We start from the raw sequence: 26,312 nt of genomic DNA on the forward strand, positions 1-26,312 counted from the left end.
TATATGCATTTTTATGCAAATTTAAGATCAAAATTTGTTGAGCGAAACCTACAAACCTAAACCCTAAACGATTGCAAATGGAAAAAGAAATGCACCTTAGAAGGAAAAGATTTTTCTCTCAAAATCCATCTTTTACAACCTTATCTTCTACCCCTCGTTTTCAATCTTACCCATGATTTTAAATCTTGCTCGAAACCGAGACGTATCACTCGAGTTAACTCGATATCAGAGCTGAACGAGACCAACTCACAAAGTCATTTTTTGATCAAGATTTATGACTCACTATCATTTTTTTTATTTAACTCACGAGACATCTCAAACGTATCGAAAAACTCATCCGAGATGACTCGGTATCGAGCCTGGATGAGACGAGACGAAATACAGAGTTTAAAAACCATGGTCTAAAATCGAGATGTTCGAGGAAAAAAATAAGAGAGCTACTATTTCCACACTAACTTTTATTAATGCCACACCAATTCTTATATAAATCACCAAAGAATTGCAGTGAAAATTGGTGTGGCAATAGCAACTCTAAAAAAATAAATAGACACAGTTGAAGACAATGGACGGATCAATTTTATCAGTCAATCACATAAATCTGAGTTGAGTTAAAAGGCTGTGTTCTGTACTTCTGTTCGACTTTTTGATATTATTATTCGAATTTGAATCGAAAATTATTAGATATCTGATAAGTTATTAATGCATATAAAGATTTTGGATTCGAATTTGGATTACTCACCCAACTTCACAAAACCTTTGTCTACAAGGAACAAGGATGAAGGAAGGAAGGAATGATACCTGAACCGTTTCTGGGACTTAGGAGAGTTACAACCGTAAACTGCCATCACCTTCTTAGGGTTTTACAAAACAAACCAATTCTCTCCAATTTCACCCAAAATCGAAGGAACCAAGCTTTCATCAACACTTCCATGGAATATTCGAAGAAGAAGAAACTAGCATCAGCAGTACTGTATCATTACCCTTGCCCCGATGGTGCCTTTGCTGCCTTTGCCGCTCATCTCTACTTCTCTGCCACCTCTCATCCAGTACTCTTCTTCCCCAACACAGTCTACGATCCCATCAAGTCTCTCTCTCTCTCTCTCTCTCTCTCTCTCTCTCTCTCTCTATTTCTGTTTCTATCTCTTGTGCTGCTTAAATATTCTAAGAGACTGAAATTGTTGTTTTGTTCTCCTTCACAGGCCTGAAGATCTTCCTTTAGATGACATAGATGAAGTTTATCTCCTTGATTTTGTGGGTCCTTCTGGTTTTGTTGGGAAAATCTCTTCTCATGTTCGGAGGTTTGTTAGTATGCTTTAACATCTCTTTTCCCTTTTTTAGCAATTATTTTTTTAACTTTTGAGAAATTTTGGGACTCTCTGGATGCACAACAACAATGGGGTTTTTTTTTTTGTTGTTGAAAAAATCAATCAAAGTTATTGTTTTTTTGGCAACACCAAATTATTCATTCATACCCGCTCATCCACATGTTTCCAAACTTTAGGAATTTTCTGCTAGGTGAAATTCGCCCCTCATTAACAACAATGGATTTTTTAATTTTTAAAAAATCCGATCAAAATTATTATTATTATTATTATTTTTGGCAACACCCCTCTAATACAAGAAATCAATCATTAATGCCCATCCATCCACAAGTTTCCAAACTTCATAAATTTTCTGGTTGACAAAATTTACCTCTCATTGGCTTGTTTTCAGTGAAAAATACATTGTCCAAAAAGAGATGGGTTTTCCTGGATAAAATTGAACATTTGATTTGTGTAATAGGAAGAGCATTTCTCATTGTACCAATAAAGAAAAAGAGAAAAAAGATTTACATTTACATTGTTAGTATTTGCAAGTGCTTTAGCTCTCTCTCACTGATTCAGTAGTATACTATATGTCTATCTTTATTAGAACTCAGTTTTGGTGATAAAGACTATGGTGTAATCGCACATTTGAAGGAAAAAGCGAGACATTAGACAACATTGTTATGTCAATTTTGAACTTGCTGTTTTTTTGGTATAAGGCCTTTAAGGAGTTTAGGGGGTTCTTTTTTGAAGACTTTCTTGGAAGGTGGGACCAAGTTTGTTGAGTTGTGTCCCCTTAATTGTGCCTCCTTGTATTATTTCTTTGCATCGGTCATCTCGACTGTCTTAATGAAATGATATTTTATCTATCAAAAAAATAAAAATAAAGACTATGGTTCTCAAAGTATGTGGAACTTAAATTCTATCACTAATCATAACGTTAATGTTAAAAGAAAAGAGTAACACCTTGATTTGACTAGAATGCTGAAACACTGCGTTTCTTAATTTTGATCAAGGGTTATTCCTAAACTTTGAAAGTAAAGAAGGGTATTGTTGAAAATTATGATAATTTCCATATGATTGTATCATAGTCTGGAAATTACCAATCAAATCTTATTTTGTATTTTTGTATATTTAAGAAGGATTAACTTAACATCCATAAGGCTAGTTACTTAAAAGGATCATGATATCTATTTTTGATAAAGAAAATTGTAGTGTTGAGTGTAAGACTAACGACTGACATGAGAAATATTGCCTTGGGAATACTGAAAGCAAAGACATATTCCATTTTTTTAATAGGTAAGCTGGACTTGAACCCACAACCTCAAACTTGCTTTGCAATGTGTCAAACCAACCGAGCTATGGGTTTAAGCCCAGCAAAGACATATTCCTTGTTTGGTTTGTTATCTCAAGTGTCTTAAGTGAATTTCCTTTCCTGCAAATCGTGGGCTTTTTGGATGTGCATGCATAAAGAGCTTTAGTTCAAGTGGCAATATTAACTGCATGGTTTATTGTTCTAATTACTTTGATTGATTGATTGGTTTCCAGTGTTATCGTTTTAGACCATCACAAGACTGCACTTGAGATGTTTAGTGCGAACACTTCAGCTGATGAAAATGTGATAAAGATAATAGATATTGAGAGGAGTGGGGCCACCATTGCTTATGACTACTTTAAGAAAAAGTTCTTGGAGAGAGGTTTTGGGGGAGAGTTGGTTCCTGGGAATAAACTTGAAAAGGTGAATAAGCTGTTTAAATATATTGAAGATGGTGACCTGTGGAGGTGGTGTCTTCCACAGAGCAAAGCTTTCAGTAGTGGGATGAAAGATTTAAATACTGAATTCAACATTAGATCAAATCCCACTTTATTTGATCAGGTAGGCATTCATTTTAGACCTCTTTGATGTTTTATGGTTTCATTATCATCTGAATAGTTGTGATTAGTAGTATAAAATATGGTATGATAAGTGTGTTCTCAACTATGTAAACTCATTTTGGACCTCTTCTGTTTTCTTCTTCTTTTCTTTCTTCTCTTCTTCTATTTCTTTGCCATTGTTTGCATGTAAAATATTGGAACATTTATAGATAAATTTGAATATGAATATATGCAAAGAAAGTTGTTGGATTGATTTTATCATTAATGATTTTTTATAGTATCTAGTACAATACAAAGAAAGTTGTTGAAAAAATAATATTTAGTGATACTTTTGCATAAATATAAAATAGTTATTTATAGCAAAAACTTTAAATTATTGAAATATTAAATAGTGTTTCCTTATTATATATAAAATGCATATTATATATATTATTGTTAACGTAGGAGAATAAAACTTGAATTCGATTATGTGGGCTTGAAATTTGAAGTTTGGAAATATGGGTTGACTCATATGTTTTATATTTTCAATATTAAATATTTATAGACCTTATATTATTTATTTAAAAATTTCATGCATGTGAGGCTTCTTACTTGGCGTATCAGTTGCTCAGTCAAAATATGTTATTCCCACATGCTCTCTCATTGGGATCCTTCGGAGCATGGGATTAACAACATGTAGGGTCGTTTTCACCCTGGCCACTTAATGGAAGAGGACAAATAAAAAAGGAATGCTATGGAATGTCCATACATCAACCAAAGTGACGGTGACAAATGTTCCAAAGGGGTTGGTATTTTTTAAGGCCGCTTTGAACTTTGGGGATCACTCTTGTTGTGGTTACATTTCTTTGTTTAAAAAAAAGAAAAAATAAACTTATATGTCTAGATATTCTTATGTTGAGTTAATGTCTAGTTTGAATTTGATGCTCTATTTGATCTTTTGGTCATTTCTTTGAGCCAATAGCATCTGCAAACATGTAGTTCTTACACTGGTGGTGGTTCCAGCACTGGTTTATGGTGCTTGATAATTGATATCATCTTATAAACCTTTTTTGTAAGGATATCATAATTTCTTGGGGGAGGTTTTCTAAATGTTGTGTACATATTATATTTTTACATTTTGTCTAATTATTTATATTTTTTCTAACACAACTTCACAATTTTTAGCTTACTTGACTGTTGTACTCAACAAAAACTATCACTGTTTAACCAATAACTCAAGCATATGCATATATTTTTGTGATTTTTCCATTGCTTGTTACTGAGTGGAATTTCATAAATTTGCGCAGTTATTGGCGATAGATCCTCAGTCCGTCATCAATCAAGGCATGGAGAGCTTATCATATAAGCAAAAATTAATAGATGAAGTTCTTGAGCAGTCATATGAAATTGCACTGGGGGGTGGACCATTCGGACATTGCCTGGTATCTGCATTTTCCCATATTTGGTTCTCCACAACTGCTTATAGCCGTAATAAATTAATTAAAAAATCTTGTGTTCAAAATATTGATATAGATGCCTCGAAATCTAGCCTTCGAAAAAAAGAACAAGGCTTGAAGTTGTTTGATCTTTCTAGTTTTATGTATTTTGATTATGTTGTGGTAATTCTTGTCCATAGCACGTACACTCTTTAGGACATCAACAGTTCTTATGGAGTGCCATAACTCTGTACTTTTGGCACATAATCACCACAACTGGATGCTTCCATTTGTAGAAGCCCATGGGCCTAACTCATCCTCACAAAACCAGCTTGTAAGGTGAGGATTGCCCTCGGTTTATATGTAGCCCAAGGTCATACCTAGACAATGTGGGACTTTCTCTTACACTCCCCCTCACGTGTAACGTGTCTCCTACATCCCTATGGTTACCCGCTCTGATACCATGTAGAAACTCATGGGCCTAACTCATCCTTACAAAACCTGCTTGTAAGGTTAGGATTGCCCCAAGTTTATATATAGCCCAAGGTCTTGATACCTAGGCATTGTGGGACTATCGCTCACACTCCCCCTCGCGTGTAACGTGTCTCCTACATCCCTTTGGTTACCCACTTTGATACCATGTAGAAGCCCATGGGCCTACCTCATCCTCACAAAACCGGCTTGTAAGGTGAGGATTGCCCCAGGTTTATATATAGCCCAAGGTCATGATACCCAGGCAATGTGGGACTATCTCTCACACCATTAACTATTAGGCTTAAAACCTTTGAGACCTGTTGAGATGGTTTGATATGAATCCAATGTTGAGCTATTTGGTGAAATGGTCTTTTATGTAATTTGAGGTGTGATAAGGGTGTGGTGGTTATTTTGAATAGTTCTTTTTAAATATACATATGTGAAGGGTCAAAACCAAATCTCTCTTTTTAGCATTTTATCGATATATCCCACCCTCATGCAAACCAATTTTTGATAGGTCATTTGATTCTAGATATGACCCTTTCTTTTTCTGTCAATCTTTGTTCATAGGCTGTTGACGCGGACTCTGTTTCAGAATTAAGGAGTGAGCTTGGACACCAGTTGGCTAATAAGAGCCGTAACCTAGGTTTGAGGTGCAGTACCTATTTCTTTTCATGTTTTTCAACCTTCTGTTTACATTTTATTTACTTATGTTGTAAGCTATCCTTATTTTTTGGAAACCAAACTGCCATTATAGCCCCCATATTTCATGATTATCTATCCATCTTCATAGGTTTTCTTCAACTCTCCATGCCGATTCTTTATTCAATGTAAAAATCTACCATAACTTCACTGTAGACTGTTAGGATGATAAACCAATGGTATAGCGACCCAGATGTCTGGGATCGGATGCTTGGGTCTTTTATGGCCTTAGAAGTCTCCTAGATGGGTCTCATTGAATGTGGCCTTCACCCCCTCTTCATGTTTTCAATTTTGACTGCTATGTGGTTGCAAGACTTGGAGTCTGCCCAATGAGTACCTTGGAAGTCTGTCAGTAAGTGTGTTGCACAATATGGAGTTTGAACTTGCTGCAGACATCTGTTGTTTTCTAGAAGGATAATTAGGGTATACCTGAGCACTTTCATCCCATTTCAGGACATTAACATAATTGCTTACCAATTACTTATAAGGGGTAAAGCCATTTTGGGTTTTCTGTTACCGAATTCATTCTCTTAAACCAGTTCTCCACTTTTGATTGATAAGGAGGTGCTCATCCATACACCCTTCTTTATAGTTTCGACCTTTTCTTTTCTGATTTAACTCCAATGGAAATTATTTTTAAGATCATTGAATTGTGATCCGAAGTTTCTGGCCCTTCAGATTCAAGGCGTTTGAGGTCTGTTTTACTAGAAGTAATCATCTGTGGGAATTTAATGTGATTGGCTAGTGCAGAATATTATTTTCATTTGGACAGTCATCATCATAGCCCTTGTTCTAATTGTTTGAGGTTTGTAGTATGGTTCCTAGTCCTTCATTCATTCTATCTATAACCATTTCTTCCCAAAAAGACAAGAATCTTCAAATCTTTTCTTACTTCCTAAATATGTGGTCTTTTGGCATTGAAGTTACTCTTTAGACCCTTCAATTTGCAGTTCCTTCTTGCCGGTGGTGCTATCATCAATCACTACTTTATTGAGCTCTCAGACTTCTATAGCTTTGAAACGCATTATGATCTTGTAAATGAGTTTCTTGATTGCCAAATAATGTGCTTCATAAAGCACGGGCAGTTCTATTGCCATCTTATAAAATTTTCCTTACATTTTGGTTGGTGTTCATCCCTTACACAGCTCTCCATGAGCACATCTCCACTTTTGTCACCCAGTTCTAATGTATGGGCCTCCAGCCTCCTTAACATTTCCCTTCTATTGACAACTGAACATTGGTTGGAAAGTTCCAAAACAATATTTCTTTGAATTATTGGTCTAAATCTTCTTTGAATTTCAGTGACCTTTTGGTTTCTTGAACTGAACTTTCTCTTAGTTTTTGTGTTGCATAACTTATTAATGATTAACTGTGTTTATACCCTAGAGGCATTCTTGGTGGTAATTGAGGGTCCAAAAATATGATTGAGGTTCCTCATTTTAACATGTTGTGCCTAAAATTGACTCACTATGGTGTACTGCTATGCAATTTGTGTCATAAGGATTGAGGGATTGAGGAAGATGTTGCCCAAGAATCAGAGCTGGGTGGTTAAAGTGGAGGTGTACTTCACTTAATATGTGACAGATGCATACCAATCAAATTAAATGGAATCTTTTATAGGATGGTAGTAAAACCAAGTATGCTTTTATGGAGAGTGTTGGGCGGTTAAGAATCATCTTGTTAATTAGTTGAACCCCTAGGGATTGGTCTAGTGGCAAGCTGGGTCTTGATAAGCTCCTCAGGAAGGGTAGGTCAAGTGTTCGAAACTCCACGAAGCAATGAATTCCTTGGAGCCACCCTCCAGGGTCCAGTTGACCCTCCACTCAACCAGTTGCATGTAGGACTTTCCGTGGGGGTGGTGCGTGTGACCATGGTATCAGTCTCATTTGAAGGGTGGGGATACCCACGATAAGCACAAAAAAGAGGATGTTGAGATCATGGTAATGAAGTTTGGATTTGGCTGGGGGGACAATTCTTATGAATTTGGGATATAATCGACTCCCCCCCCCCCCCCCCCCCAAAAAAAAAAAAAAAAAAAAAAAAATTATCTGTTCAATTGTCACTTTTTTCGTTTGATTAATTTGTCAATTTATCTCTTCAGTTAATTTTTCCAAATTCTCGACAAGTTTCAAAGAATTTTGTGACGGTGGTTGACATGGAAGGGTGAAAGACAAAATTAAAAATGAATGCATTCGGGAAAATGTAGAAGTAGCTCCAATAGGCGATAAACTAAGAGAACGTCGAGGGATATAGTTTGGGCATGTTCAACAAAGGCCGGTTACAATGTCAGTTAGAAGAAATATTTAAATTGAAGATCCTAAAAGAGCAAGAAGATGGCCCAAAAGAACATGGATGGAGATGGTGAAAGCAGTTATGAACTCACTTTTAATAAAATATCAAAAGATTTGCCTATATCTATAGTGGAATGGAGGAGCAAGATCCATTTAGCCAACCCCAAATCTTTGGGATTAGGCTTTGTTGTTGTAGTTAATCTAGGATATCTTATAATCACTCTCTCTTATTTTGACTACTTGTTGAGATGATTCATACCCCCATGTTACTTGCCTTCCACTTACTTGATGTATGTGCCTTCTTAGGGGCATTGGAGCTGTTGTCTACTGGGTATCTGAGCTAGAAAACAAACAGTTACTGAAAATAAGTCTTAGGAGTGTGGACTCAGTAGATACAACACCTATCTCTCAGGTTTGTTCTTCTTTCCTGTTAGGTTTATGAGATGTGTTCCTGACTTTAACAAAGAATATATCAGCCTGAGTGCGATTTTGGAGAAGACATTTAGTAGACCATACATTCCTATTGTTCCATGTGTATTGGAGGGCATCCCAACGTGCATAACAATGACATTTTCGTAATTTTTTGGTGTCCTTCAATACACGTGAACCAATGGGAATGTATGGTCTCAGTGGGTCTCCCAAATGTCAATTTCCAAAATTGCACTCTATCAGATAAGGTTTGTAGAATTTTACAGTGCGTTTGGAAATTGCCATGCAGGAATTCGGAGGGGGTGGGCATCGAAAGGCCAGTTCCTTCATGTTAAGTTCTGCCAAATTCGAGAATTGGAAGGTTTAAATCAAAGGTGTCGATGCGGGCTCAATGGCCTGAATTTGAGTTGTATGATCGGGCTGAATCACCTGAAAATTTATCAAAAGCGAAGTCCGGCCCCAGCCCACTGACACACTACTGATTCCATGTTCGGGATTGAACTAGTTCATTTCAAGCAAAATGCTTGCATTGTTGGCATTCCCGGGGCTGTAGCATGATTGCTGAATTTCCATGGAAGCTGGCATATTGTAACTTATAGTTAGAATTTTTATGTTAGAACAATAGAAACACTTTTTGTTTCCCTTTTTTTGATCGATAAGCAGGTGAAGGCAGAGTTTGTTCAGGTGATTGGTGTCTATAACAGTGTTATAATATATTGTTGAAAGCGCCATATTTAGATTTTAGGTAATTTCTAAGTATTTGAGTGGGGTTAAATCTAAACCCATTTTAAGATTCAGATGGCAGCCAACTCTTATGCCTTGTTTGATTTCGGGTCATCACTGAGAGCTCAAACTGATCTAATCTCGATGCCTTGACGACACAAACCCACAAAGCACGATTTAACAAAGAGATTAAAAAATGAAAGGTAGTCTCACATTTCTTATATGAGAACCAATCCCAAGCTTTGTGGGAAATCTTATTTTGAGTGCTGGTTTTGTTACGCAACTTGGCAGGGTGACTCAAAAACTCACTGATGTGGCACGGGTAAAGAACCGTAGAGTCCTTCCCTCAGGATACACAACCGACCTGACCAACCTGCCATTTGCAGTTGCTTATCCCGAAAGAACCTATGATTCTTTACATATGCTAGGTCCGTGAGTTTTGAGTTATCTATTGTTTGTTTGTTTTACGTTTAATGAGTTTAGACATAAGTTCTCACTCCTGTAACTCTCTCAACAATTGAATCTCGAGACAAATGGGGGTGTGTTAGTCGTGTTGGAGTGACTTCAAGCTAGAATCTCATATCGCACTTCTTGATATGAAAGTGGATAGGAACCATAGATGCTTTTTCACTCCCATCTTGATGAAAAGCATCTATGATTTCCATACACTTTCACGTCAAGAATTGCGATATGAGATTCTAGCATTTGGCCACTTCAACATTATTCTTCAATTAATATAGCAAATATCCAATTTGGGTGGTCCAATATTTTGAAAATATGAATCAATTAGGTTTTATGTTTTTGATATAAAATAATTAATTTTTTTATTATTTAAATGATTGTTATCTATATGAAAGTATGATTCTTGCTGGAGTAACATAGAAATTGACTTCAATTCACACATTGTTGGCATGTAAGTCCACAACTATTTTTATCTCATATCTCGATGAAAAATATCTATGGTTCCATACACATCCACGTCAGCAATGTGTGAATTGTTATTGATTTTAGTGTCACTCCAACATTTTCCTAAAAATATAGATTTCTTGACTGAGCATCTACCATGGTTTTTAAACTCAGTATCTTGTCTCATCTCGTTAGCTCTAACACAGAGTTGACTCGAACATATGTCTCGTCTCATTCGACATTGACACAATGATTTTTAATCATTTAAAAATTTTAAAAAAATTCATAAATGATTCTTATTAAAAAATGAATTAAAAAAAAAATTATATATATATATATAAATCAATTTGAGGGTGAAAGAATAGAGGGTTAAGGCTTTAACTCGTTTGTCTCAGTTAACTCGGATGAGATTTTCAAAATCTTGTCCAATACATCTCATTTAACTCGTGAGTTAATTATTTTTTACGTTGTTTCGTTTGTATCGCTCGAGATATTGAAAATTATCGTTCGAGACGACTCGCTAATCTCATGATACGCGGTCGTCTCAAAATACTTTGTGAGTTAGTCTCATTCAACTCCGATACCAAATTAACTTGGGCTATATGTCTCGGTCTTGGACGAGTTTAAAAACCATGGCATCTACTAAGCCACTTTATAATAATAAAAAATTTATTTAAACATCTAAATATAAATATAATATAGATAATTACTATTGACACCCTAACTTTTACTTATTACACTCCAATTATTTTTAATTATTTATCACACCCTAATCAAAGACTAAAACAAACCATTCAAACATTACAAAAGTTTGGTTTAAATTATTATTCCAAACAAAACAAAGTGTTACAAGTTATAACACATTGGAACAACTTCAACAGTTGTTCATATAAAATCCTAAATTTAATAATTAAAAATCTAAAAAAAATTGATAGAGAGAGAGAGAGAGAGAGATTCTATTGGCACCCTAACTTTTACTTATTACTTATTCTCAATGTGGCTCATCTTACCATTTTTTTTTTAAATAATTAGGGTGTAATAAGTAAAAGTTGCGGTGTCAATAGCAACTCCAAATATAATGTTTAGAAGTAGAGGTGCAACTTGGTTCGGATTGAAGTCAAATTAGAACCGAACCGACATAGATTGGTTCCACTAAAGAAGAATTAGAATCAAACCAATCCAAATCGAACTAAAGTAGGTTTAGTTCAGTTCGATTCTAAGGATTGCCAATATTCTATAAATTGTAAGTAATATTTTTTAATGAAAAAACAAATATATAATAAGCATAAAATTTCATACAATAATCGTTAATGTATCCATAAAAAATCATTAGTTTATCCATACAAAAATACAAATTATGACTTAACTCCTAAATTAATTCATCATTATTATTATTTATATATTTATTTATTGCATAGGGATTTGGTTCTTAGGTTGATTTGGTTCTATACAAGCTTGATTCGAGAGTTGAATCAAATTGATTGGTTCTCCATTTTCATAATCCGAATCAAACTGCAACTTGTTACAAACCGAACCAAATCATTTTAAAGCTATCAGTTTGGTTCGATACTCGATTTGGACAGGATCAAGCTTCACCCTTATCATGGTTTTTAAACTCAATATCACGCCTCGTCTCGTTCAGCTCTGATACCGAGTCGTTTCGGATGAGTTTTTCAATACGTTTGAGACGTCTCATGAGATAACACAAAAAATTAAACGTGAGATGTAAAACTCGGTCAAAAGAATGACTTTGTGAGGTGGTCTCGTTCAACTCCAAATACCGAGTTAACTCGGGCGATACGTCTCGGCGTCGGAAGAGTTTAAAAACCATGACCCCATTTAGAAGTGCAAACCGATTGACTCGTCTGACACGAGATGACTAGTATCAGCTAACTCGGTAATCTTGGGGAGCGAGACGAGACGAAGATACCTGATACCCGCTATTACCGCCGGTGCACATATAGAGTAATAGAGACTATGGAGTATGGACTATGGCCTATGGTACGGTACCTAGTTGCAGTTGAGACGGTCACGACTGTGGAAATCTAACTTTCACACAAGAAGAGAAGAGAGAGAGAGAGAGAGACTTGATGGGTGTGGGAACAGAGGCTCAAAAGTACGTATGGGAAGGAGCCATTCCACTTCAGATCCATCTTCACGAATCCGAGATCACCACTCTCCCATCTCCTCCACCTGCACTGGTAACTATCTTTCTCTCTCTAATTCACCTCTTTTTATTTTTATTTTTTTGGTTTTAATTCTTCAATGGATTGGGTTATTGATCTTCATATTTGTAATTTTTTTATTTTTGATTTTTGATTTTTGATGATTTGATGCGCTACTAAGCTTTTCTGAGATAGAAACAATATATAAACCCTAAAAAGATCCAGAGAATTTCTGAATCTGAGCGTTAATAAGACTTGGGTCGATGGAAAAAAAGTCAGCTTGATGTTACAATGATCTATAGCAACTATTCTTGAAGAGAAAAATTGAATCTTGAAAGTAAAATAATTTTAATTATAAAAATGAATAGATTGCCCCTAATTTTTATTTTATTTTTAACCAGATTTGTTAATAACAAGTTTAGAGAAATAATTTTTGTAGATCTTCAATGCAACATTCCAACAAGTCAGATCAGATGTCAAGAAAATGGACGTTGGAGTGCATAAAATTATTATTTATAAATATTTTTTGTTGTTTTTAATGGAAAATTTCTTGCCCATATGCATGGATGTGCAACAATGTAGTAGTTTGTTAGTATTGCCTGAAACAAGGATAAAAATCTGTTTTGTTTTGGTGCTTCGGTAAAAGTTGAAATGGAATCAATACATATGGACCTCCAAAAAATGTTCTTAGCATTCCATTTAAATTTAGAAAAAAATATTTTTTAATGATTGGAACTTAGAATTAAACGTAAAAGTTTTTTCACTTTGATATGCATTAGGAATATGCCAACATGTTCATAAAAAAACCGTTGTGTACCTTGAAATATTGCATTTTATGGCATTATATAGTTCTAGTTCCTCATTGTCTTCATCTTCCCTTCTGCTCTCTCTTGTTTGAACTCTTGAATTTGGAGAAAGACGATATTTGAAGATCACTTTCCCTTTCTTAAATAGATGGGAGTGTTTTTTTTTTTTTTCTTTTGGTCCAGCATGATCTTTGGCATTGAAAAATCTCATGTTTTTTTTCTCTTGAAAAGTGAATGTTAAAAACAATAATGAAATATATTCTTTTTATACATATATGTGCTACGAAGCGTACAAATAAAATACAAAACCTATTGAAATATTGCGGTACATTTCATTCTTTCAAACATAAAGCAAATGTATATGTATATGTATTGATAAGTAATGATCAAGATTATATTAAGATGAAAGAAGGCGCCGAGAAGGCCGCCCAGATACAACAGAGAGAAACTAAAAAAGAAGAAAATGAAAAGATACAGGCATTACAAAACACTAATGCTGAACATAAAAGATCCCACTTGCACGTAAAGTTGGGAACTTTGCGTGACATACAATTTACCTTTTCCTTATAATTTACAAAGTTGGAGTTTATATCCTATTCTTTACAGATTTTAGGCCCTCGGATTGGCTACCTGCCTCTGTTAGTGCCTCTTATAAAGCCTTACTTCAGTAGTACACTTCCTCCTGGGGTAGACACTGTCTGGTTTGATTACAAGGGCTTGCCTCTGAAATGGTATGCAGTTCTTCTCTTTTTTCATATTCATGATCTTCTTTTTTATCATTGGGAAAAGCATCACTATATCAGAGAATGCAGAAGGAAACCACTATATCAGAGAAGTTGGTCTGCCTTCACAATTTGCATACTTTTCTAATTTGAAAATAGATACAAGTCTTATAATTTGACTGCTTTCTAAATTTAGATACTTTTTAATTTGAAAAAAAAAAAAAAAAAACCCTCCAGACCTACCACTTTATAACATTTTATCAAATGCAATTTGATTTGTTGGCCAAATAGATGAGTGAAGTCAAAACTTTTCTTGGTTATTGACCTACCAAATCAATGGATAGATGAATAAATAACTTTTGTAATATTTTTCTGTTTTCATTTTATATTATGGTTAAATGGTATTTGGCCTTACTCTCTTACTTTATTGGCTGAAATAGAAAGCACTTGATATTTTCTATTTATTGGCATTTCACTCCTTGACTCAGGTCAATGTGACATCCATGAACATTTCTCATCCGGAGGTGTTAATTAATCTTTTGCTCATCATCTCCATTGTCATTGTTGTCAAAGCTCTACCCCGACTGTTGACATTAAACGTTTTCCATGCGGTCCAAAATGTCTATGAAACACCTATTGGGTTTTCCTCTTATGCTAATTTGTTAGCATTAGAATATATATTCTCCTAATTCACCTTAACTATGAATCTAAATTTAAGATTTTATTGGAAATTTGGCCATTTCACAGAGGGCATTCGAGAATGTCTCAAGACAACAACATTTACCTTTTGATTGCTTGATCAACAATGCCCCTTTTTATTCCCCTTGACAAGGAGAAGTAGGTGTGGTCGAAGGAACATAATGGCTTGTTTACTGTTTTGTCCCGTTTGCGTTGTATTCTTCTCTGGGTTCTTCCTTTCCTGCATTTTGTTTTAGGTTTTGTAAATGCAAAAATTTACACTACCTTGAGATTTGTGATGATGCCTCACGATTTTCTCTCCTCGTACCCCTATGTGTGCCTACAACAACATCACTCCAACGCTCAAGTCAGGAGTTTAGTACAAAAAATAGTGTAAAATTTAGAAGGGGGAGAACTCATACCTTTTAATACCTCTATCCATCTATTTATAGATATGAAACCCTAAGATTCCCTTAAATATTGTTATTGATTTTACCCTTATCTAATTTAGAAGGAGATTTTGGATCATATCTAGTTAATATCCCATTTTCATACATTCCTTCTTCTGTGAGACTTTTTCTCATTAAGATATTAACCACTTTTGATGTAGTACCTATTTTTTAAGGATTTGGGCTGATTGAACAGCTCTATCACTCGTCCTTGACCCACTATTTCCCCGATCAACCGAGACCTAAACCCACAGTTGGTATAGCGAAAGCCTTGGCCCGTCATGGGAGCATAACCCGATTTGGGACTTCGATCGGTTATTCTATTATCAAAGTCTTGACCTGTTAAGGGAGCCAAGCCCGATTTAGGACTTCGATCGATTATTTTATTATCAAAGCCAGCCGAGCCTGATCTGGGATTTCGATCGATCATTCTATTATTTCTTTAAGCCTTTTCCCGTCAGGGGAGCCGAGCCTGATCTGGGACTTCGATCAGTTATTCTATTATCAAAGTCTTTGATCATTTTGGAATTTAGACCCAATTTGGGAGTTCAGTCGGTCCTTCTATTATTTAACAAAAGCCTTGGCTCGTGAGGAGAGCAAATCCCGATTGTAAGGGGGTCAGTACACAATGAAAATCTTGGCATGTAAAGGGTACCACGCTCTACCAATGAGGGTCGGGCTAACTTGTCCTTGTTTCTAATAACGACTGATTCGTAAGGGAGGCAAGTCCAATCATTGGGAGTGGGCTTAATTGATTTATGTTCCAAACCTGACCATAAGGGGGTTATATCCATTGGTTTTGAAGATTTGGTTCATGGTGGCACCAAGTCCAATCGATAAATAGAAAAGGACAAAAAATGGGGGAATAGACAATGTATTTGTAAAATAAAAATACCTCGAGATAAACCAAAGTCATTATAATCATCACACTTTCGAAGGTAAAACAGGTAGATGACGCATGGAATGAACAGATCGTAGACCTCGAATTGAGAATTTATAAGGAGTGCGGCCACGTGTCACATGGTACCGTCTGTTTATTCTTGGGCGCCTGGACTAAAAGCCCAAACCCTCGAGAGGGGGTATTGTGGAGCATATTTCTCCCTAGGTATCAAGGGGCAACACGTGGCACCTAAGGATTTGAATTAGACACGGAGATCCCAGCCAACTTGTCTGAGGGTAAGCTTGGTGGTTTGGTTACAAACCAACAGTGGGTTCAGGTCTCGATTGGTCGGGGAAATATTTGGTCAATGATGTATGGTAGAGTCGTTCAATCAGCCCAAATCCCTAAAATGTAGGGGACTAAATCAAAAGTGGTTAAAATCTTGATGAGGAAAAGTCTCAAGGAATAAGGAATGTATAAGAACGGGATATTGACTTGATACGTTCCAAAATTTTCTTTTAAATTGGATAAGGGTAAAATTGGTAACAGGATTTAAGGGAATCCTAGGGTTTCATCTCTATAAATAGATGAATAGAGGTACTAAAAGGTATGAGTTCTCCCCCCTCTAAATTTTACACTATTTTTTGTACTAAACTCCTGACTTAGGTGTCGGAGTGGTGTTGTTGCAGGCACACCTAAGGGCACGAGGAGAGAAGATCGTGAGGCACTATCACAGATCTCAAGGTAGTGCAAGTTTTTGCATCTACAATTTGCAGGTTTCAAGATACCATCCAATGTGGCATTTTTGTGTGGTCCGCCTCTTTGGACAAAAAAACTGTTATTGTCGTCATTTATTTCTCGCAAAAGAATCATCATTAATTTCTGCTCCATGTGTAAATCGGTGAAAATTACAATCACCTTTGTCATTGTGAAGTAGCTATTTGTTTGTGTGTGCATGCAAATCCACTGCTGAAAATGTCAATCACCTCGTGTGTGTGTGTGTCTGTGTGTGTAAATCCCTTGGTGAAAATGTCAATCACCTCATATCTGTGTTTGTATGTGCACACCTGCGTGTGTGTAAATCCCCTGTTGAAAATGTCAATCACCTTGTTTGGAAACTATGCCCCTATGGAATTCATTGGTGCATCTAGAAAGAAGTGATTTCTGAAATTTCTAAGCCAAAGAAACTAAGATTCAGTCTATAGACTTGAAGGTTAAGGCCACACGAGGCATTGAGTGTCTATCTACTTTGAAGATTTTGTTTTTAGGTGTAGCAGACAATATCCTGATCATATACTTTCATTTTCGTTGATTGTTTTCCATCCACCCCTTTTGAGAATCTCTCTATCTTTTTTCTTAACGTTTTCTTTGCTTCTTTCTAATAAAATTCTTGGTCACGACCAGCTAAAGCTAAAGTTCCATTAAAGAGCGTTTCCACAAGGTAGAACCTTATAAAATAATAATTATAAAAATACTTGAAACTTCTAATCAAACACCCCTTATTAGTTTAGCTTCCCCTCTTGTTCCTATGAACTTAAATCTGTGTAAAATGGATTTATGGGTCTAATTGAAAAAAAAATATTGGATTTATGGGTCTGGATCATTCAAGCCACATTTTTTTTTTTTTTTTTGATAAGTTCATTCAAGCTATAATTGGAAATGCAATTATTTTGTCCTTCTCTTTGAGAACTATGATGAGCCATATTTCTCACAACATTGGCCTTAGACCCATAGCTCAGTTGGTCGACACATTGAATTTTGAAATGCAATTGTGTGGTCATGGATTCAAGTCCAACATGCCCATAAAAATTATTTCTTATGACATTGAGATATTTCTTATGAAGAAACAATGGTTGTTATGTACATGTCTTGCAGGTATATACCAACAGGTGTTCTTTTTGATCTTCTCTGTGTAGAACCAGAAAGGCCTTGGAATTTAACGGTAGAAACATTCAACTTATTTGTTTTAGTTTCTAAGTAATCTTAACTTAATACTGTCTCTCTTCATTTTTCATTTAGGGAAATTGACAAAGCTGCCAACTTCTTGGCCCATTTTTGTTCTTTTCATGATAAGATACTTGTATATCCTTCTGACTTCCTAGCAAGCGTACCAAATATATTGTGGAAGATGCTAAGGTTTATATACTTATACCATACTGTAGCTTAGCAACAAAAAAAAAAAAACCACATACTGTATATTCTTTTCTATTGATTAATTTAATATAGCTGGTTTGGCCTAGGCTTTCCTACTAATGATATTGTTGTTTTTTCATTTATAATTTTTGGAAATTTGAAAAATTGTCACTACTTTATTCGCTTGCATCAGTAATACCCTCCTCTTCCTATTGGTTTAAGAACAGACAGTTGTAGTCGAGGAATCACAATCCTATTTGTGTTTATATTCTTCTATGTGGCCTTGGACATTTTGTCTGGTTCTTGCTTTCCTGTTTCGCTTGTTTGGTTTCCAAGATCCAATCCAAAGTGCTCTTTTTGGATAGAATTTTCATTGTTGGTAATCTAATTAGTTGTAGAAGGATTATCATAATTTCTGAGAATCACCAGTTCTTCATCAGTATCCAAAATCCTTTTAGATAGTGGTTTAAGAGTGCCTTGTTTGTGAATATTTGAAGAACTTCCATAGAGCTGGGACTTTTACGAATTGAAACTGGTAAATTTATGAAACAAAAAAGTATGACAAGAACATTTGAAGACCTTCAAGAACAAATTTGGCTGATAACCAAAACCCAGTATGTGTATTCTGACCTTACGAAGTAATAATTTGATTTTATGGGTTGTCATTGGAAGAGATCTGGGATGCAATATGTGGGTGCTTTGTGTTATGTCCATCTCACAACATCTGTTTTCCAAGTCACACAAACCTGGAAGGTTTGGAGAACCCTGTCCAACTTGAACGGTTGAGCCCTCTCTTTTACTTTCCTTTATGCTAGTTTGTTGAACCTGATGCATATTCTGGTGGTACATATAAATAAAGATGTATAATCTGGTAGTATATTTGTTTTTGAGTACTGGTATATGCTTTTCAGTAGATTTATGCTCTACTAATTTCATTTGTTGAAAAAAAAACCTGTCTTTTGGATAATATGTTTTTGCCGGATGATGTCTTCTTCCCCTTAAAAAACAAGCTGACAGTATGGTTTCCACAGGTACATTTTAGAGGATACCCAGGGGATCTTCTAAGCCCCTGCGAAGGTGAAGACAGTGTAAAGTGGAGCTTCATTAATTCACTGAAGGAGGTTAGGGTATAATTGTTTTGGTTTTTGGTTTATTTTTTCTAGGATTTGTTTCATCCAGAATATTACATTTTGGCATATTTCAAAAGAAGAAAAAATTCTTGGCTGAATTTTTTTTTTATGTTACTTTTGGGTTGAATGCTTAGATTATGGTTATAATATGGTACTGTGAGTGTATAACTATGGATAATGAATTTTTGTTTGGTGTCATGTATGGAACTATGCTTTATGGGTTATAGTTGTGCATTGGCTGTCTTGATTCATGATTACTTTATTTATGATGTTATAAACATACTTCTTAGCTGTTGAATGTTGATGATACTTTGAAGACTGATATATAAGGTTTTTTACTTGGAAGTGATACCTGTTAAGATAAATCATACAAGCTAACAATCTTATTTCCTTACTTTATTTTTATTTCTATTGTTTATTAAAATTTTAAAAATCATTACGATATTTTTAAGGGAATTTTCGGGAAAATTTTGAGGTTCACCCCTTGTACTTCTGTCAAGGTTTATGTCCATATCATGAAAGCAAACCACCTCATAATAGGTTTCGCTTCTTATTATATCCTCTCATTTTGGCATGAGCACCATGACAAACATCTGTGATGTTTTTTTGTAAAAGAAAAGGAATTTTTAATATAATTTGTGTTTGTTAAGTAGTTATCATCTCTTCTTGTTTGGTCACCTATTTTTTGTGATTTGTTCTTTCTTCTTCCCCAGATGCATTTCTAATTAGTCATCTTAGGGTTTAGGGTTTCTTCTCTTCTAAATTTAGCTTGATGACTATGTTATTGAAAAGGATACAAGCATATGTGCCCTGTAAGATACGGTTGAATGTTCTGATGCTATTTATTTATGTCTGCAGGCAGCGTATATACTCAATGGTAACTGCAAGAATGTCATGTACATGTCCCAGTCTGATCAATTGGAGCTCTGGCGGTCTGTAGTAAATGGTATGCATGCTTCATAATGAAAAATCATGGAACACTTAAAAAAATGAACGCTTTCTTTAGTAAATTTATTTTATTTTATTTTTGTGTGGATGATTGAAGTTTAGACTACTGTTATTGCTTGTGTTGGAAAAAAATGACATGTCTTCAATATGTAGAGATACATGACAGTTAGCTATTTTTAACACTTAACTAATTTAATAATAGATTTCACATTTTTTATGTATGCTATATGCTATAACAATCACATAATATAAAAACTAGATTTTGGGTGCGTAGATTAGGGTTTTGTTTACTAGATGACAAATACTATTATGTGCACTTCACAGGAATGAGACTCTGCTAAAGTCAGTTTGATGGTATGATGAACCATGACTAGAGACAATTATGGCTACAAGTCCAAGTGTTAAACTTGCTTGACTCTTGGGAATATAATACGTGGCCTTGGAATTTATAAGAAAGTTGGTGCAACATAAATATGAGATAATTGATTTATAAGTTGATTAGGATAGTTTTCTTTGCTGTTAGGCATAAGGGCAAAGGCGGGGTTTTGATCCCAGATCTTTGGTCTGACTACACACAGATTTTACCAACTTACCGAGTTGGTGCCTTTTATATGTAATTTTGAGAGCAGAGCTTTGGTTTTTCTGCTTCCATAGCCGTCTTGGGCATCCTCCTCTCCTGTTTTTGTGTTTGATCATATTCTTTATTTTGTTGCCATAAATTAGCAATCACATTGGTGCTGTGTGAACTAGGTTACAAATGAGCTTATCTGATAGAACCAGGATTAGCTTCAATAGGTGTAATAAAATAGAGTTTCTAGTACCACTCAAAAAATATATATATAGCTTCTAGTCTCGGTCTTAGGACAATACAGCAATGGGATTGATGTGTTTATAAGACAATATGGATACCAACAAGTCTGAGATGTGACACATGGAGAGGTGTTAAATATTTAAAAATCCCAAAAATCAATGAAAAATCATGACAACACAAATGATGTGTGTTCAGACGATGCAATCAAAATTGGTGTAGCTGATCATATATATCCACACACTACATGGCTTGGAAAGTAATTCACATGTCCCACCACTGTTTTTATTTATTTATTTATTATTAAAACAATGGCATGTATAAAATTGTTTGACAAAAATGATGGAAAAAATTTATGTTTTGGTTTTCTTTAGAACATGTATCTAGTCTTCACAATCTCCTTATCCTTTTCAATAAATAGCTTACCTCACTACATGTTGGTAGTGCAAATTGTCTTTTTCCTTGTTTTGACTTACATCAAGATGTTTTAACATGGGTTTTGCATCAGGTAACCTGGATGGGTACTTGAGGATTTCATCTAAGCTTAAGCTTGGAATATTTGGGGAAGAGTGTGCAACAAAAGTGACTCCAGGTTCAACACAACCTCAACAAATTACTATTGAGACAAATATTTCTGGACCAAGCCGAACAGGTTCATTTCCCCCTCCAAGACATTTCCTATTAAATACACATTTAATGCGTGCTCACCCAATGCTTGACTGTATCAACATCCTTATTTATTTCAATTGACCTTGTTATTTATTTTTTTTTTTTTTGAATTTTTAGTATCATATTATTTTTAAGAGTTGTAAAGGACGATCATTAAAAAAGTAACTTTAGGAACATCCACACTTTATATATAAAAAAAATTAGAGGGATACTATTGCCACGCCAATTTTTACTTACAACACACCAATCCTATGAAATTAAGCAATTGTTTACGTATGGATTGGTTTGTTAATTAGTAAAAGTTGTTGTGGCAATAGCAGCCCTAAAAAAATTATATTTACAAGATAATTTTAGACAAGTATATTTTGGGTAGGAACTGACGAGGAAGAAAAAAAAAAATCAAATTTGGAGAAAAGGTTGGGAATGAATGTGTTCGATGCTCCAAAATTCCAAATCAGTAAGCTCCTATATGGCTGATGACATAAGTAGTAGGGGAGAAGGAAAAGAATTACATGTTACGTACAGTCCCTACGTTTTTAGTTGGCATTTAATTAATTTGTTGCAGTAGCTCATACATGTACATGGGTCAAGTGAAATGATACATGTGAGGCATTTACGCGTGTGAACTATTATGTTAAAAGTACTTTCTAGCAGGTCTGATTTCCTGCTGCCATCATTTAGGGATAAAAATTTCCTTAAAAGGTGACTTTCCCTGACTGTTTGGCTGCCTTAGACGAGATTCTGACTTGCGATCACCTCATTTCTTGTGGTATCATCCTTTTGGCAAAGCTGGTGATGATTGTGTAGCATTAATTGGATTTTGTCTTTATTGAATATTTCTCTGTTCCAAAGTTGACAAACCACAACCTTGGTCTCTTGAAAGAAAATTTTGTTGAGATAGATACCGTTCATGATTTCATGGGGTCTTTAGAAGGATAAGAATGGATGTTTTTTCAACATTTTCTCTCTTATTTTGTTATGTCATTTCAATGAATTCAAATGTTTCATATTTGAGGGCTTTTTATTCGGGGGAGGAGCTTGTATGTCAGGGTACGTTTTAGTCCATGACCATTTTTTTTTTCTGTTTATTTTTTTTTGTGGTTGTGTTTTCTGTTTTCTAGGTAGCTCACCTTGACCTCTTCTTGGTACCATCTATCTTCTTCCTTCATGAATTTTTTGTTCCCAAATCAAAAAAGAAAAACAAAAAAGTAAATCACAGGAAAATGCAATAATGTTGATGAGCTGTAATGAAATGCATCTACTCCCCCTGGAAATATATTAAAAGTGTCCATGACAGTATCCCTGCCCTATATATGATGTCATTATTTTGTTGTTTGGGGGAGCTTAACCTAACTTTCAGGTCATGGTTAAAGCCCAGCTTGGCCACCACCAAAAAAAAAAAAAAAAACCCTTAACATATTAAATTGGTTTATTTCAGGACCTACACTCTGTGTTGTTTTGCGCTTTTATGATACTTACATGCCTTAACATGGCTCAGATAGGGCTATCAATGGGTTGGGCATTAAACGGGCCGATGCTGATCATTCCTCAAAATCCTAGTTCGAACCTAACCTGTATAATGGGTTGGACTGGGCGAAATAACATATATATTAAAGTTATAGGGCCAGGCCACCCAACAGGCCTAAGTTTGTCTGATTCGTGAACGGGTCTAGTTGCACTTCCCAAACCTTGTCCATAACCCAGCTCATTGACAGTCCTAGTATCAGACCAATGTGACTTTTTGTTGATTCAGTTCAGTAGTTGACTTGGTAATACTAGAATATTACTAGAAATCTGCCTTCAAATAATTGTGCCACATTTTACCGTCTTTCTTTCCTATTGCCATCTTAAATTTCACATGTCAGTGTTTATTGGTTTTGGATGGTTTGAGCTACTTGGTTGTTTCATAAAGCACCTTTTTGTAATATGTTGGATAAAAGAATCTTGGCAGGATGTGAACGGGCAATTCTTTTCTTTCTTTTTTTTTGTTTCCCTTTTTTTTGTTCTCTTATTATTTGTAGTATGGTCAGGCAGGATTCCTGTTCGATTGTACGTGCAGAATGTTGGCGAGGATATAGCTGACATAGGGGACGTACCTCCCATCGATAGTTGGGACAGAATCTCGTACATAAACCGCCCTGTTGAGATTCACAGGGAAGATGGTAAGTTCAGGATCTCTGTTATGTGCATACAAATGTGGGTGTGGTTGTGTGACCCAACCCACTAACCTGTTATTTATCTGAATCTTTTTCATACTAGTTTGTATTTTAAGATTTAAAAACTATATGATTGCCTATTATTTTAAAAAAAGAAGCACTATTTGCCCTCAAGCTATTGGATTATATTCCCAGCATTCAGGGGGACACTATTATATTTGAGTGCACATCTCATTCTTCCAGGCTATCTAGTCATGAGACTATATCTTGGATTGGATGTAGTACATGAAGGCTTGCAAATTGGTTGTCTTTATCTGTTCAATCTGATGGGTAGTTAAAATCATGGTTTAAAGTTTCATACCATCTTGGAATGTCTAGGTCAAGATATTCCAGCTTTGGCTGTGAGATTAATGAAACATTGACTCCAAACAATGAAGATTCAGGATTGTCTCGGAATGTTTTGTTTCGAGACTGTAATGAGACATTGACTCCAAAACAATGAATATTTCAGGTTGGTCTCATAATGTTTTGGTTGAGACCGTCTCATTTTTCTCTTGACCAGGGCATTGCCTTGAGATTAGCTTTTAAACCTTGGTTAAAATGATTTGTCAACATAACTTTTGGATTTGTGGTACTTTTCCAATTAATTGGATGGTATGGATCAATAGTCATGTTATATCTTATGTTTGTACTACAGGTAAATTCTTCACTTTACATGATGTGGTTAAAACTCTACTGCCCGAGTTCTTTGAAGATGAGCCCTCAATTGATGAAGAAATATTGAGAATGGAACTGGAGGATGAGCCAAGAAACTCAGAGACTAATTTGTGCAGTCAGATGTCAGATAATGCAAGCCCTTCGAAGAGTGGATTGGTTAGAGAAACATCAGATAAATCTCATGTAGAGGCTTGTTTCTCATCCCAGAAGGCTGAGATCAAACTTATTCGCATACAAGGGATTAAACCCAAATTGGACATTCCTTTCACTTGGGTGGTTAAGAACTTGATGAACCCAGAACACTTTCTTCATATCTGTGTTTTTGTTGGAGTTCCTCAAGATCGAGCCGAGAAAAGATGATGGGTAGTCAGTCTACTTCAATCTCTCACCATTTTTAGGAATCTGGTATCCTCATTTTTCTTTACAAGGTCTCCCACTATATTTGATTTGCTGTATAAAAATGTACAGATATAATTTCATTTTCTAAAACTATTGAAAGGTTTCATTTCTTGGTTTTCCCTAGAAATTTGGTGCATATGCCTTCTGATCTAACTTGATGAAGTATTTCATAATGTCACTAATTAATTCATACTTGCTTATACGTGTGTACTTGGGGATTTCCTAAGTTCACTCAGATGATACAACCATCTTTTATGTAGTCGGCCTTGCTTACATGTATACTTCTATTTTCTTTGATTTTAACTCTAGATCTCTACTTTGTGAGGTGTGGTCTTGGTCATCTCACCAACCCTTTTTTGGGTTAATAGTATTTTATGTTCCCCCAATTAAAGAATTGCTCACTTCAACTACATTACTCACATCTCTTATTATGTATAACATTTCACTCCTCAAAAATCCAATCTTATTATTGAGGTTTGTAGGTTGAAGGTAAATTTTTTTATCTGAAACCATGGGTTTTAGGGTGGGGTAGCCAGGCCTGAGGTTTGTAGAACTGACCCCATATATATATATATATATAGAGAGAGAGAGAGGGGGAGATTTAACTGACAGACCAAACTGTTACATTTTTATTACAAAAACTCCCTTGAAATTCTGATAACTCTACAAAACCTTACTTTATGAAGTTTGTTACCCACCAAACCTCACTTTTTGAAGTTTGTAACCCATCAAACCCAAAGTGAGATCCACGTCATAAGATTAAAATTTATCGGGTTAATATGGGTTAATATGTTACTTAACATACGTTGGAGTGGATTCTGACTACACGAATTTATGACATTCAAAAACATGATCTGATGCCACAAAGTTATAAAGGATAAAATAATAAGAATTTCAAAAGAAAATTTTGAAAACAAATGTTAATTTTCACCGTTGAATTCTAATTTTAAACTTGGGAGTTCAGTGGCCATCCATTTTCAACACCTATAATCAAAGATCAAAATGGTTTTTAGTTTTGAATCTGAGTTTTTTCGTGAAAGCTACAAGTCTCTGTCGTTGGATTGCTAATTTAATAATCCATGTATGCTCAACGACCCTTAGTAAGTTTGGAAATCTTACTTAGTCATGGTAGTGTGATTCATAAAGTAAGGTTTGTTCACGTAACAAACTTCGCAAAGTAAGGGAGTTTTTGTAATAAATTTACAACAAATAGGTCTGCTCGCCAAATCTCTCTCTTTCTCATATATATATATAGGGGAATGCTAACATTCAATACTTCAAGGGAACGTTACTATTGTCCGGCATTTTTTTTTTAATGATACCCCTCTTCATTTTGTCTTTTAATGAAAAAGACAAGGATGTATTGATCTTTTACATAATAAATATTTATTTACATAATAAATACTGTGAACATTTAAGTATTTTGAATTAAATATCTTTTTTATAGTAAATATAGTCATTTTGGTAGACAAACATATGGACAAAATTTGTTGTCTTACTTGGGCTAGAAGTTTAGAAAGAGCATAATATATA

At 35.1% G+C, this 26,312-nt stretch overlaps 2 protein-coding genes across 3 annotated transcripts; both read left to right on the forward strand.

Moving 5' to 3' along the window:
- The first annotated feature begins 593 nt into the window (after nt 1-593).
- On the forward strand, nt 594-9,239 carry LOC147398017 (DHHA1 domain protein). Of its 2 annotated transcripts, none has more exons than XM_086447130.1 (7): nt 594-1,084; nt 1,200-1,298; nt 2,853-3,180; nt 4,466-4,600; nt 5,639-5,721; nt 8,368-8,473; nt 8,780-9,239. In XM_086447130.1, exons 1-7 carry the CDS (start codon nt 792-794, stop codon nt 8,855-8,857), a joined length of 1,122 nt encoding a protein of 373 aa, XP_086303256.1. In that variant the 5' UTR covers nt 594-791; the 3' UTR covers nt 8,858-9,239. The 2 variants fall into 2 exon arrangements, with proteins under 2 accessions (XP_086303256.1, XP_086303257.1); XM_086447131.1 differs by having other exon boundaries at nt 594-1,046.
- Nucleotides 9,240-11,978: 2,739 nt separating this feature from the next.
- APG5 (autophagy protein Apg5 family) lies at nt 11,979-25,222 on the forward strand. The gene is made up of 8 exons (XM_086447132.1): nt 11,979-12,320; nt 13,697-13,821; nt 17,695-17,761; nt 18,984-19,073; nt 19,941-20,028; nt 21,347-21,490; nt 23,538-23,669; nt 24,361-25,222. The coding sequence occupies exons 1-8, from the start codon at nt 12,210-12,212 to the stop codon at nt 24,738-24,740; spliced, it is 1,137 nt and encodes a 378-aa protein (XP_086303258.1). The 5' UTR covers nt 11,979-12,209; the 3' UTR covers nt 24,741-25,222.
- Nucleotides 25,223-26,312: the final 1,090 nt, after the last annotated feature.

The sequence above is a fragment of the Akebia trifoliata genome, chromosome 7, assembly GCF_017979445.1.
Source record: "Akebia trifoliata isolate Shusen 1 chromosome 7, ASM1797944v1, whole genome shotgun sequence".
NCBI lineage: Eukaryota > Viridiplantae > Streptophyta > Magnoliopsida > Ranunculales > Lardizabalaceae > Akebia > Akebia trifoliata.